This window comes from Sorex araneus, chromosome 9 (assembly GCF_027595985.1).
Source record: "Sorex araneus isolate mSorAra2 chromosome 9, mSorAra2.pri, whole genome shotgun sequence".
Lineage (NCBI taxonomy): Eukaryota > Metazoa > Chordata > Mammalia > Eulipotyphla > Soricidae > Sorex > Sorex araneus.
The window spans coordinates 25,777,844-25,792,979 of NC_073310.1; the positions used below are offsets into that span (position 1 = coordinate 25,777,844).

General features: G+C 38.3%; 1 protein-coding gene across 1 annotated transcript in view; it reads right to left on the reverse strand.

Annotated features, from left to right (window-relative positions):
• RYR2 (ryanodine receptor 2) overlaps positions 1-15,136 on the reverse strand; it is a 762,156-nt gene that overhangs the window by 275,290 nt on the left and 471,730 nt on the right. Inside the window, exons 25-26 of the mRNA XM_055147039.1 lie at positions 7,778-7,937; positions 3,341-3,488 (exon numbers count right to left, since the gene is read on the reverse strand). Coding sequence (XP_055003014.1) covers positions 3,341-3,488; positions 7,778-7,937 — 308 coding nt within the window. The remainder of the gene's footprint in view (positions 1-3,340; positions 3,489-7,777; positions 7,938-15,136) is intronic.

Below are 15,136 nucleotides of genomic sequence, written 5' to 3' on the forward strand. Positions count from 1 at the left end.
CCAGCAGTTTTGCAGTAAACTATCATTTAGTCTCCATATATGTGAGCTTTACCTATGGTTGAGTTGATTTCTAATTTAACATCACTGGGATTAGAGAAGACAGTCTTTATGCTTAATGCCCCTTCAGTCTTCTTAAGTTTATTGACACTTATTTTGCATTCTAGTGTATGAAATATCCTGGAGAATGTTCCTCATGTCCTGAGAAGAATGTGTACTTGTCATTTTTTGGGGGGTGTGATCATTGTATGACTGAGACTTAAACCTGAAAGCTTTGTAACTTTTGTCACAGTGATTCAATAAAATAAAATTTAAAAAAAAGACTGTTCTGTAAAAGCTTTCAGTTTCCTAGTTCTGATGTGATAGCCTTGTGAGCGCAATGAAGGTTTCAAGATGATTTCAAGATATAGGCCAAAGGTGTTGGCCTGGAATGCTGGGTTCTCTGTTCTTATAGAAGCTGTAGCTTTATAACCAATCAGGATGATTGCTGTATTGATGGTAGCTAAAGAAATCATATGCTCAGTAGTATGAGAGTGAGATTTTTTTGGAGGTGACAGTGCCTAGGTGACAGTACCGGACAGTGCCTAGGGATTACTCCTGGTTCTAAACTTAGGGTAACTCTTCCCGGTTCTAAGGGAACTATAGGGGTGCCAGGGATTAAGCCAGGTTGGCTGTATGCAATGCAAGGGTTTAACCTAATGCACTCCTCTCTCTCTCTCTCTCTCTCTCTCTCTCTCTCTCTCTCTCTCTCTCTCTCTCTCTCTCTCTCTTTCTTTCTCTCTCTCTAGCTGCCAGAGTGATTTTTTTTCTTTTTAAAAGTGATTTTTTTAAGAGAAAAATCTGCTCCATTTCTTGTCTTCCTCCTTCATTTCCTGTGATTTTTCTATATCTAGTTCAGCGAAGTTAGCTGAAATCAACGGCAATCTTCCATAGCGCCTGCAAGCCTTTGTACTTACCATCCTCTTGGCTTGGGATACGTGAACCAGGGTGATTCCAACTCACCCTTCCCGAGCCTCACGTATCTCAGTAGTAAGGACAGTGCATTATAAATATAATTTAGAAACAATTATTTTTTGGGAAAAGGAGAAAACTCCCTACCATAAAGAAAATGTTCCACATACGGTTTTGAGTGGTGGTTCCTTTTGTGTATACAACTGTCAAAATTCATCAAACTAAGTAGTAAAGATATGTGTATTTTTATTATGTGTCAATTATACTTCAGTTAAAGATACAAACTGTAAATAGCCTGTCATCCCGTTGCTCATCGATTTGTTCAAGCGGGCACCAGTAACATCTCTCATTGTGAGACTTATTGTTACTGTTTTTGGCATATCCAATATGCCATGGGTTGCTTGCCAGGCTCTGCCGTGCGGGCTTGATACTCTCGGTAGCTTGCCAGGCTCTCCAAGAGGGGTGGAGGAATCAAACACAGGTCTGCCGCGTGAAAGGCGAACGCCCTACCACTGTGCTATCGCTCCAGCCCATAAATAGCCTAAAAGGCCTTATTCTTTATGAGACTTGTAGCATTCTCTTCCACTGTTATATCTTGGTTAGAAGGCTTTTAATGTTTGCACCCATCCCCATAGTCATAGTACTGCTGGGATATTACACACACAGTCGTATATGATTCCTAAAAAGAATCTATAAATATTTGCAGTGATACTGTCAAAGTAAAGCATATTTTTGACCTAAAGATAAACAAGATATTGGGCTGGGGCGATAGCACAGCAGTTGGGCTTTCGCCTTTCACGCAGCCAACCCGAGTTCGATTCTTCCACCCCTCTCGGAGAGCCCGGCAAGCTACTGAGAGTATGGAGCCCGCATGACAGAGCCTGGCAAGCTACCTGTGTGTATTGAATATGCCAAAAACAGTAACAATAAGTCTCTCAATGAGAGACGTTACTATTGCCTGCTCGAACAAATTGATGAGCAATGGGATGACAGTGACAGTGAATATTGCTATTATATATATCTCTTATTTTATTTTCAGCAATTATAAGTATTCAATTACTAGGAATTATCAAGATGCTAATCACATAATGACAGCTCAGAAGAATAAAATCTGGAGTCAGAATTTAGGAGATAGGAGAACAAAATCTCTGAGTCCCAAGTTTCTTATCTGTAAAATAAGTGTAATAGAAATATAATCTTCATATAGTTGTTGTGATGATTAATTGTAAAGAAAAAACCTGATGCAAAGTATTAGCAGTACATAAATCCTAGCTATTATTATTATTATTGAAGTCTGGTTTCCATGCACAAAGACTGCAGTGAAAACATAAGTCAACAGAGTATACATGGGATAGGCATCTGAAAATTTTCTAGAATGGAAACATAGACACTATACTGAAACACACAGTCATTTAGGCAACTTTAAAACACAGCTATTAACCTTAACTCAACTGACAGGAGCAAAGGATTAAGGAGTTGAGAACTATAAATTATGTCCCTAAAGAGCATTATTTAAAGGAAATGTGTACTTTATAAAACATTTTAAAATCCACTTATTCAGTACGTTTATTGACTGTCTACTCTAATGTGTTTTCCATTAAGCCAACGGCTGCACTAAGTAATTAATATTGCCTATATGTATGAGGGTAAATTATGAGGGATTAGAAAACACTAGTGCTTACTCTAGGTTGAGTCACGGGAACAACAAACGACTGCTCTGAATCGTGAGTTCGTAAGGTTGCAGTCAAGAACAGTAAGGAATCAGAGAGTTAAGAATTCACCTCAGACTCTTGAAGAGGCTAAATCCAATTCCTTTCCTTTCCCTCCGCAGAACCTCTGAATTACTGTGGTCCTGAGCTACTTAATAAGAGATACTCTAATCCTTCAAGGGTTCTTCAGGGAAATATAGCTCTAATCCTGCATTTCTCAATTGAAGGCCAGATGTCTATTCCCTGTACACACCAGGATATTTCAAGATGACCAGACGTGAACATTACCTAAACAGAGAGCTATGGCTCAGTCTAGGGGACCCAGAATTAGACTGGGAGTTGACAGAAAGCAGAGAACATCAGAAGGGAAAAAAGAATAAGAAACACTGCCGAATACTAAAATACTGGTCTAAATTATACACTTAAACCAAAGCACTTGTTCTCATTCTCCCTCTTTATTAATTTGCTTAGCTTTATAAAATTAATTGAGTTTTGATTGCGTGAGGGGGGAGCGGTAAATTACAAAACAAGGGATTCAACTAACCCAAAGTTGCAGTTTGTTGGGTCCATGAATACAGACTATTCTTACAGAGAAAAAAATCCAGCTATAATGGAACAAATGGAGCTCAGAACCACGTTCTACACAATTTTGTGACCAAGAGCTAGAAGATAAATCCAATTACCATGATCTTGATCTGGTGCCTCCAGGTTGTAGCCATACCCCAGCAGTGTTCGCACAGCTTCCCGGAGGCTGTCCTTATTTGATTTCTTCGTTCTGTCATCCAGAAGGGTATAGGGAACAAGACGAGGGTTTCTTCTGTTCTTTACATCCTACAGAAAGAAAATGGTCTGTGGTCATCAAAGCAACGCCCAAAGCATTTGAAAATAAGGCAGTGACTAAAAACAGCCACCTATAAAATCCATAAAAGGTGTTTAAAAGTAGCCCAGCACCTTCCTTTTGTTTCTTGTACTACCAAGAAAAAGAAAAAGCTGAACTTCTATAAAATAAAAGATTTAATCAAATGAATAAATTGTCCATTTGAAGCAGATACTGCCCAGGTCCTGGATTTGAGCGATAGCTCAGCATGTAGGGCGTCTACCTTGCATGTGGTCGACCCTAGTTCGATTCCTCTGCCCCTCTCGGAGAGCCCCACAGGCTACCAAGAGTATCTCCTCCGCAAGGCAGAGCCTGGCAAGCTACCCATGGTGTATTCAATATGCCAAAAACAGTAACAACAAGTCTCACAATGGAGATGTTACTGGTGCCCACTCGATCAAATCAATGAACAACGAGACAACAGTGCTACAGTGATACTGTCCATGAAAAGAAACAGAAAAACAACAGCAATAACTAGTATTAACTTGAAAAATCACTTTAATAATATACCATCTGCCAGGATTACAAGGCAATGAACTAGAGAATAAAAGATTCCCTACTCTATTTGACTAACAAATCTATGTTACAAAAAGAGTCAAATTGGTACCGGTCATCTTGCATTGAGTTTTTGAGAATCACAGCCTGATGCATCAGGCTGTGATTCTTCTTGAGAGAAAACTCTGTATATTATGGTCTTGAGGGATATTCTTTGACCCACAAACAGCTTGAAACTTATGCATTAAGTTAGCTCCATCAATTGATGAAAGCAGCTAATGCCAGGAGATGTAAAATCAGTGAAAACTTAAAATTAATCCACTGTAACATAGGTACCAATTTTAAAATGTGGTTAAAAACAACATTTGGGCTGGAGCACTAGTACGGCATGTCTTACAAGCAGCCAATGTGATTCTATCCCTGGCACTTGATCTGACCCATCCAGCACTGCTGGAAGTGAGCTCTGAGTTCAGAGCTAGGAGTAAGCCCCGAGCACTTCGAAGTGTGGAACTAAAAACAAACAAGCAAACAAAACCTACATTGGCTAAGCGAGGAAATGGGGCATTATCTTGTGCTGGGAAAAAGAATGTCTAATTTTCGAAACAGTATGAAACTTCCTCTTAAGGAGGCGTCTCTGTACGAATGACTGCAAGGCTTTTGGGCAACACCACTTAAGGGATGACATCTTGGGTTAAGGTGAATGCTCAACTGGTAAAGTACCAGGTTTGCATGAACTCAGCCCTGGGTTATATCTGCAGTACCACAGTCCCCATCCTAACACGAGGCCCTGCGCCACCAGGCCTGGAATCACCAGAAGTGGCTCTGCCTTCTCCTTCTCTATCCTATCCACCCACTGCTGGGTTTTGGTCCTATGAAAAAGAAAGAGAGAAGGAAAAAGAAATAAATGCCATTTTTCCATCCCCTTGGGAAACTCTGCTGCTGTTTTGTTGAAGCTTCTGTGAAACGTCTGTGGAGTTTTCTGCAAACTCAGTTCTCGGCCTGAAAAGGAATTTACCTTGGCCTGAAAAGGAATCAGGATTCTGTGAATATTACCCAACCTTATAAAAGCAAACGAGCTATTTGATGATAATTTTATGTCCTCATTAGGCACCAGCAAGGAAAACTAGTTCCTCCTTTCTTCTCCCTTTCTCTGGCAAATTTGTACTAAATACCTCATTCTGAGTGGATTAATACCTATTGTCACCTGGAGTCAAAATTATTTGGGTTATAGGTCAGGGAGCCATCACAATGCTACCCTATGTACACAAGCACTGTCACTGTCATCTTGTTGTTCATCGATTTGTTCGAACGGGGACCAGTAATGTCTCTCATTGAGAGACTTATTGTTACTGTTTTTGGCATATCCAATACGCACAGGTAGCTTGCCAGGCTCTGCCGTTGCGGGCTCCATACTCTCAGTAGCTTGCCGGGCTCTCCGAGAGGGGCGGAGGAATCGAACACGGGTTGGCCGTGTGAAAGGCGAAAGCCTAACCGCTGTGCTATCACTCCAGCCCATGTACACAAGCAGTATTAAAAAAAAAAAAAAGCATAACCAATGCTAATTCTAGAAACCTCGTACTGTCCCTCTCTATCAACATTCAACTGTGCAGTTTCCTGGGAATCTGACTGTTGAAAAGGAGCTTGCCTGGGATTTCTTGCACAAATAATGTTTAACATCAACTCTGCTGGCTTGACAGTGGGGAGGTAATTCAAGCTAACTCCTGTTCTCAAGGAGTTTACAATGTTAACAAGAGGATAATTAAAAAAGTAAAGACAAGCCTCATCCCAATAACCATCAAACGGTGCTCCGGGTTTATCACGAGTAAGGAAAGTGCAGGAAGTTTTGGGATAGGAGCAAGGAGGGGGAATGGTGAGTTGGTTCCAGAGAGAGACCTTTGCCTTATCAGACAGAGCCTTGTGTTGCTATGAAGAGGACAGACTAGGGCATTTGAAGGAAGAGTGTCCAGAAAGTAATGGATTTCAGAGAAGTCTGGAAGCCATGTCATCTTCAAGGTGAGCCTTCCTTCTGTATAAAGTTCAGGTTTACAAGTGCACACGTGCAAACATACAAAATGAGCAAACTTATTTAGTGTTGACATTTTCATAAGCTACAATGAATTTCATTCAGTGTAAATATGCAAATAATTCTATGAGTTAAATCAAGGTTATTTGAGATTTCTCTTGCTAGCCAAATGACAAAAGTCACTGAACTCAAAGGATTCGGAAAATATATTCCTCAAACTAACTTTTAGACTTTATGCTGAACTACAGTACAATCCTGGAGCAATAATAGCACAGCAGGTAGGGTTTTTGCCTTGCATGTGGCCAACCCTGGTTCGATTCCTCCGCCCCTCTTGGAGAGCCCAGCAAGCTACCAAGAGTATCTTGCCCGCATGGCAGAGCCTGCAAGTTACCCATGGCATATTCGAAATGCCAGAAACAGTAAAAAGAAGTCTCAAAATGGAGATGTTACTAGTGCCCACTGGAGCAAATCGATGACAGTGACAGTAACAATGCAATCCTATAAGTAACAATTTGCCAATTTGCGTGTATCTCTGAAAATTGCAACATAAAAACAACCCATCAAATTTTATTCAGTGAAGAACTTTGACTCTCAAAAGGTTCAATTTCTACCTAGTTCAGCCACTAGCTGTGTAATATCGGGGACTTTTTCTCATAGTATACCATTTTCAAATTAGGAATAAAAATCACTCATATGTCACAAAACTGTGTGAGAATTAGGAATAAAAATCACTCATATGTCACAAAACTGTGTGAGAATTAATGACAAAATACACCTAAAATCTATGAATAATGACTGACATCTAGCAATAATGCAAATATTTGCATAGTATTTGTTAGACACTATCATAAACCTTTATCAGATGTGGTATATAATGAAATAAATGAATTGTTGACAAGAAAAATAACAGTGTCCAATGTTCAAACTGTCACCTAGAAGCATGGCTGAAGTTTACTCTTAATCCTTTAGCTATGCAGCCTCAATACTCATTCTGCTTTTTTCTCTTTCTTTCTTTTTTTTAATTGAATCACGGTGAGACAAGGGCCAGGAAGATTACTCCATGCTTGGACGCCTGCCTCAGTCTGCTTTTTAACTCCCACAAATGCCACCATTAATAGAGATGCATGTTTCTGAATGCTGCAACTTTGTATTTACAAGTTTAAACTCATTTGGTGGAAAATAATGATCTGAATCGATGCAAGGCTATGTTTATAGCCTCTATTTACCCCTTGTGGTACTATTGTGCCTACATTGTAATGAACAAGGTAATTTCAGTCTCTTGCTCTGCTGAGGGTGTTATCTAAGATGAAATACATCAATGAATTACTATTCTGAAAGCCCCCCAAAATCTGGATTCTGAAATTCAGCAGCCCCTTGAGTTTTGACTTAAGAATAGCGTACCTATTTTATTATTGCTTTATAAAAATCTTCTCATATTTCAAAAGGTTTTTCTCCTAAAATAAATCATCACATCAAGAAGCATCAAGCCATTGTACAGTGAATCATTCTAATGGTAATGTTCATTTTGTACATCATGACAGCACACAAAATTATATCATCTCACTTCTTGACTCTAGCATGAAATTGGTCCTCTAGTACACCTGGACATTAACACATACAGAGTAATTCTGAAACAGTCATTATTAAGTATCTTCTATTACAAATTATGTTAACTCCCTATGAAGTAAATATAAGCATAGGAATTGTGGGTTAATTCCCTTGTACCTGTTGGATGCCGTAAGTCCAGCCCTGCCGTATTCGATCCCGGGCCCATACATTATGAGCATTTTCCGCCAGCTTGTCCACCATTGCTTCCTGAGATGGAGTGAGTTTGACAAAACTAAGATCCATTGGCGCAGGCTTGTATCCACTGGTCAGCTGGTAACTACAAATCAAAGCAAAAACATATGATTAGTCTTTCCACAAAAGCTAAATTTGGGGGTTTTGTTGTTGTCGTTTGAGGTTTTTTTTGTTTTGCTTTTATTTGTTCAGAGCCATACCCAGTGGTTCTCAGGGCTTACTCTTGGCTCTGAGCTTAGGAATTACTCCTGATGGTATTTGGAGGACCATGTGGGATGCAGGAAATCAAACCTGAGTCAGCAGTATGTGAGGCAAGCAACTACTGGCTATACTATTCCCCAGCCCCAAAAACTAAGATTTAAAGATTCTTATGCTGTCTTATCCCCCTATTATACACTTAAATGTAAATGTTCTTACTCCACAGTGGTAACCACTGTAAGTAAGACACCAGTCACCAGGCTTGGTCTTCATTTGTGTAACCTAATACTCGTTAGAAGAAAATGCCACATCATCTTTGTTTACATTTCTATGCTAACATAAAAAGACAGCATACCTTTGGGTGTTGTAGTTTGCAAACTACAACACCCAAAAGGAGAGAGAACAAAAGGGAATGCCCTACCACAGAGGCAGGGTGGGCTGGTGGGGGATGGGGTGGGGGTGGTGAGAGGGATACCGGGATCATTGGTGGAGGTGAATGGGCACTGGTGGAGGGATGGGTAAACAATCACTGTATGAGTGAAATGCAAACACAAAAGTTCATAAGTTTGTAACTATATATCACAGTGATTTTCAAATAATTTTTTAAAATTATTTTATTAAAGCACCATAAATTACAAACTTAAAGTTGGATTTTGACAATATTCCATCACCAATTCCACCACCACCAATGTCTACTTCCTTCCCCCAATATTGCAGATTCCCTCTCCCCTCTTGCCATCCCAGCCCTAGCTTGCTATTTTGACAGGGACTTTTTATAACTGGTTATTAAAGTTGGGGTCTCACGAAAAGAAAAAAAAAGACAATATACCAAGCTCTCAGAGCAGAGAAAGATTTATCATTGATTATGTCCCTAAAGGATTATATCCTAATTATGTTCCTTCCTGCATGAAGGAACCAGCAGAGGAACCCAGGTGTTCGGGACCTGAGGCCGAGATTTTCAAGGCTGCTTGGATCAGGACTGGGCCTCTTCCACCCAGATTCCCCATTTTCCAGTAGCTAGGCAGTCACACCCAGAAACTGCCCTGGGCGCCATGTAATCCCATCAATAGCCAACATCCAGAGACTATAAAACCAAGTGGCCTCGAGACATCTGATAGACTAGTTCTCCCTCTTGGAGAACCTGGCAAGCTACCAAGAGTTTATTGCCCACACGGAGAGCCTGGCAAGCTCCCCATGGTGTATTCATATGCCAAATACAGTAACAATGTTGGATCTCATTCCACTGACCCTGAAGAGTCTGTAATGCAGCACCATTGGGGAGGATGAGTAAAAAGATCCTGCTGAACACTCAGGGCTAGGATGAATGGGAGACGTTACTGGGCCTGCATGAGCAAATCATTGGTCAATGGAATGACAGTGATACAGTGATATGTCCCTAAAAGTTGGAACATTAGTATAGAGTAGGAAACATAACACTGTGGAGAATATAAAGCTTTTGTATAAAATTAAAAAATTTGATGGGTTGGAATTTTTTTCTCATTAAGATGCCATTTTTCAAGTTCTCAATATTATATAAATGTAAATGTATTTCAGAAACCTGAATATACTTTGAGAAACTAAAATTTCATCATTGTACAGGGAAATTTTAATGAATTTTAAAATTGTCATCAATTTATTATTCCTTCTGTGATAATAGAAAGTCTACAGATAAGACAGAAGCTAGGCAGGTATATAATCATCTAAAATTATTAATGGCCAAGACTTTAGAAAATTTTATCAGAAACTATTTTCACATTCTGATCTGAAGTGAGATGGTATTAAAACATGTACTGGTATTAATACTTTGGGGATAAAATTGAAAATATAAAATTTCCAATATACATATATTAGTTCAGTTCAGATGAACGAATAGAATGAGTTGTTTTGCACTATTTATAATTACGGAAACAGGAACAAATCTGATTTTATAACATTTTCTCCTTCAGTCTCCTGACACAAATGCATTCCCTCTAACTTCCCATGCATTGAGGTCCAGATCTGTTTCTGATCTATTTTTCTAATTGCCATTATACTAAATGTAATACCTGGCAGATATTATGCTTCCAATCTATAGTTTTTGAAACAAATAACTATTTACCAGATTAATACAAATATATACGTATCTTCATTTCAATGACTCTCACTTTGTACAAAGAAAATTTTTACTGAGTTTTTTTACCTTTTTACCTTTATAAAATGATCAGATGGGGGTATGGTGCCACCAGCAGGTAACCCTGTACCTGTGGGGTGAGTGCATCAGCAGCCTGGTGGTACCTTCAGACTTCCAGATGCCCCCAAATTGCTGCTGTGATTTTGGCCAGACCCCAACAACTCAGGACCAAGTTTACCAAGAATTAAACGCCAAAAGTTAAGTATGTGGGAGACACACCCACAAACCACCTCCAGCTCAGCTATATAAGCTCATTTATTGGCCTTATTTCAGAGACCCATAAATCTCCAAAGAGATCAAAAGATGCAGTTAAGGCCTGTAGCACAGAGGTAGGTGGGAACCTACCTATGACTGAGAGTCCCAGCTCGCTTGGATCAGGACTTGGCCTCCTTCCCACAGTTCCCCAGGTTTCCAGTAGTTTGGCAGTCACATCCACAAACTGTCCCTGGCGCCATGTAATCTCATCAATGGCCAAGACCCAGATACTATAAACTAAAGTTCTCAGAAAAGAGCACCACAGAATGTTCTGACACCGCACCAGGTTGTCTTCACCGGGACACCTCGAAGGGGGGCAGGTTGAGTTTCCCTTCTTGTCCCAAGCAGAAATCCAGCGGCCGAAAACCTCCAGAACCCAACTACCACCATGCCCAACACCACTCTCCACATGCTCACCCAAGAGGGCACAAACCTCACACAAAACCGGATGAACCTCACCAGAGAGGAAACCGGCAGGAAAACCCATATGTGGGAACCCGTGACTGAAATCTCCAAGCCCTCTTGGATTGGGACTGGGCTTCCTCCCTCAAAGTCCCCACTTTTTCAGAAGCTTGGCAGTCACACCCAAAAACTGCCCTGGCACCATGTAACCTCATAAATGGCCAAGACCCAGAGACTATAAACTAAAGCTCCCTGAAGAGAGAGAATGACACAGAATTTCCTGGACATTATATTCTATCCATAACAAGCAATACAAAACAAATAGTCTAGCATTGCCTTTTCTGCAGGTTTGAGTGATGGTGAGACTGGTGTTGAAATATAGAATGTAACAAAAGTAGAGAGAAACTATGGGGGGAATTGTTTGCCACACCTGCAGGTGAATGGTTGGAACGGGGGTGGGAGAGAATACTGGGAATTTTGGTGGTAGAAAGTGTGCACAGGTGAAGGGATAGGTGTTTGATGATTATATAACCAAAGATCAAACATGAAAGCTTTGTAGCTGTATCTCGCGGTGAATCAAAGAAAAAGGAGGGGGAATAATAATGAAATAATAAAATAAAAGTTAACATTCAGAATAGAATTAAAAGAAGAGTAATGTGGAGTTCATGCCAATTCAATCAGCTTAATCAATGGCTGAATAAATAGCAGTACTCCTACTTATTTAAAAAAATGATCAGAACACAAGAAAGTTTTCTTTTAGATAACATTATGCCATTTATCCAGACTATGGCTAACATTATTATAAGCTAAAGTCATTGTGATGGGCTTTCCAGAGATTTTTAACTGCTTCGTCAAAAGCTACCCCTCGCCCCCTCAATCTAGAATAGTGCCAATACTTGCTAGGCATTCAATGAAATTTGTTGAAGGAACCAATACATAACAGCAATAAATAATTTTTAATCTCAAATGAAGTTAAATTTACCTCAATTAACCCAAGTTCAGCATAAGATAGCTCTGATTTTAGAAATGATCTATGTATAGACAAAAGCTTTAGAAATATTGTGTTTTGTTTAAGTTGATTAGATTGGTCTAGCAATTGCAACAATTATGGATAATTACTGCCTGATGCCATTCAATTTGCATTCACAAGCTAAATTTATAGACTTGAAATTTTGTTCTTTTTTAAATCAGAACTTTGTATTTTTGGATGATTAACAATGCTTTCAGTGTGTGTAGTTTCTTTATAATAGAGAAGTTACATGAGTTTTTTTCTTAGATATTCAAACTATATATTATAGAATTCTGACATTTTTCAATAGACCAAACTGTATACCGCAAGCACAATATATACAAGCTCTCATTTGGAAAATATTCCCTTTAAGAAAAATGACTACTTTTTCAAATATCAGTAATGAATGATTAAGTTAATCAAGAAATCAATTTTTGTTGATAGCTGATTTACAAACAATAACAAAGCATTGATTCCTTGTTGTTGTTTTTCCTGGAAATCAAACCTAGAGTCTCATATATTCGAAGAATGGGCTCTAACACTGAGTTACTAACCTAACCCAGATTTCAGTCTTCTGTCCTCTCACTCTACTTTTGATTCCCCCCAATAATTTTCCAGCACAAGTAGTACAATAACATCATTCTGTTTCTTCTCTCTTTTCCCACTGTCCCTGACCATACCCTACTCTCACAGAGTAGATATATGACAGTTCTGAAGCTAATCTGTGAGCAACTAATTAGCACCTATGCTGTCTATCTTTCTCTAACAACCAAGTATAGAGTTTCAAACTTATAGGTAGGCTCTTCCAAAAGTGTTTAAATATGCTGTTTCCTTCTGAAATGTGTTATCTTGACACGAGAGTGAGTTATTAGGTCATATCCAGAATTAACAATTTTTTGGGAGGTTATCTATGGCAGGGCAATGCCTCAGCCTCTAATTTTGTCATATGAGACACTCTGTCCTCAACTTATTAGACCATGCTTTCTCTCAACATTCCAGACTCTTTATTTCATTCAGTAATTTAAAAACAAAATCCTCAATATTATTTACTGTTGAATTTATGAACATATTAACTTCTACATATTATGTAAACATGGAATAAATAAAATTCTATTACCTTCTGAAGAAATACCTGAAATTAATGTCTTTGTTAACCCAAGAAAAACCCAAAGAGTAGATAAGTATTTGTCCTGTGTAATGTCTCAGAAGAAATTGAAAGGTGTAGGGTGGGAATAATATCTACCATGCATAAAAACATAGAGATAAGTTCTATTACTATATAAAGCTAGACAATATCACACTAATTATTTTTTATATATTTTCTAAATTTCTTTCTATCTAATAGAACATACTCTAGAATTGATTCAATCTGTGATCATGATAAAAATCCATGGAGATGCAATTTGTACCTATTGATCTGAAAGCATAATAGTTAGTTCACACTCAATTTTAGATGTAGACTACAATTTATTCTATTTAGACTTCTTTTTTGTAACTTTAAACAGGAAAGGATTTGAAGTGGTGGTTTTAAAGAGCTAATAATCCCATTCAAATTTGGCTTAACTCCTTTCCACCTCAACCTTATTTCCACTTTTCTGTACTTCTAATCAGCTTGTATATTAAAAACAAATACAGAAATATCTGTAAATGATAGATAGCAACCTATAGCATTTTAAAAAGTGCTAAAATAATGAATGCTTACTCATATAAATTAGTTCTATAAACAATGACTTATGAACCAGTTATGATTAAATCAATATATCCAATGTTATTGCCTAGTGCATACACACAATTTACCAAATGCCCATTTTATTTTATTAATATTATTATGTACATAAAGATACATTAACTGTTACTACTAGCTACTTTGGTTAAAAAGAACATGACTTATTAATAAAATGTCACTGACATAAATCTTGAAATTTTTAACAAACTGCTAAATGATTCTAAGCAGTTTAAGATTTCCAAAGAGTTTAAAGGAAAAAAAAGGAATGACTATAGTAATTTTGGATAGTAGAACTCTGCAGCACAAACTGTAGAAAAAATAAATACAATGCCACTAATTATATTAGCACAAAATATGTACATTTCATAAAGATATGTATGTATTATATTCTATCTTATTGAGCTTCCTTAGGATAGGTCTACCAAAATCAGTTAATAATTTTTTCTTCTCCAATCTACGCGTTTAATTGGAATAGTTTGTACACCTCTTATTAAATACATAAACATAAAGACAGAAATAATCTTTAAAATTTAATTTATGAGGATCCACATGGAATTAAATAACATTCAATATTTTCACATATTAGGTTTATCCAAGTGGGCATCCTCTGCACATGTCTTCCCGATTTCCTGAGAACAACTAAGAGGGATGTAAAATGAAGAAGCAAGTTCCTGGTCCCATCAACTAGCAGTAAGTTCAGGCCAAAGAACGCATTCCTTGAACCAGCAAAAGAAGTTCTACACAATTACACAATATTGACAAACTGGAAGGGAGCAACATTGACAAGAAAGAAGATACTACCACCCAATGAATTCTCTCAGATTCCTCCTGGCAGTGGGAGAGTTGTGGGCAGTGAACAAAAAGGACTCAGCCCAGACCAGAACAGTAACTATGGGGACGCAGTATAGTGAGCAAAGACAGTCTTCAAGACTCAACCAGTAATGATCTCAAACAAATACAATGTCTCAAAAAAATGACTTTAGAGAGAAAATGTTCAGGATTCTTAATGATCTGAGAAATAACAGAACAGAAAGCCAATAAAACACAGCAGGGAAAGAGCTAAGATAAATTACAAGCAGAAATGACTGAACTAAAAATGTTGGTATGTAAAACAAAAAACTAACTGGAATGCCTCAATAGCAGAGTAGCAATAGTGGAGGAAAGAATCAGTGAGCTAGATGATGAGATGCAGAAGACCTCCAGACAACAGCAGAATATGGGGAAAAGCCTGAAAATAAATGAAGAGCAGATAAGAGAACTTTAGGATGCATTCGAGATGAGTGACGTAGAATTATCAGTGTCTCAGAGGGCCAGGAAGGCAAACCAGCTGAATAAAACAACAGTGAAAGATATTGTTGCTGAAATTCTCAGAGCTAAAGAGTGCACACATCCAGATCCAAGAGGCCCAAAGGGTATGAGCCAAAAGAGATCAAAATAAAAATCACTGTATCACTCTCATTCCGTTGTTCCTTGATTTGCTCGAGTGGGCACCAGCAATGCCAGTAACTAATGGAGACGTTACAA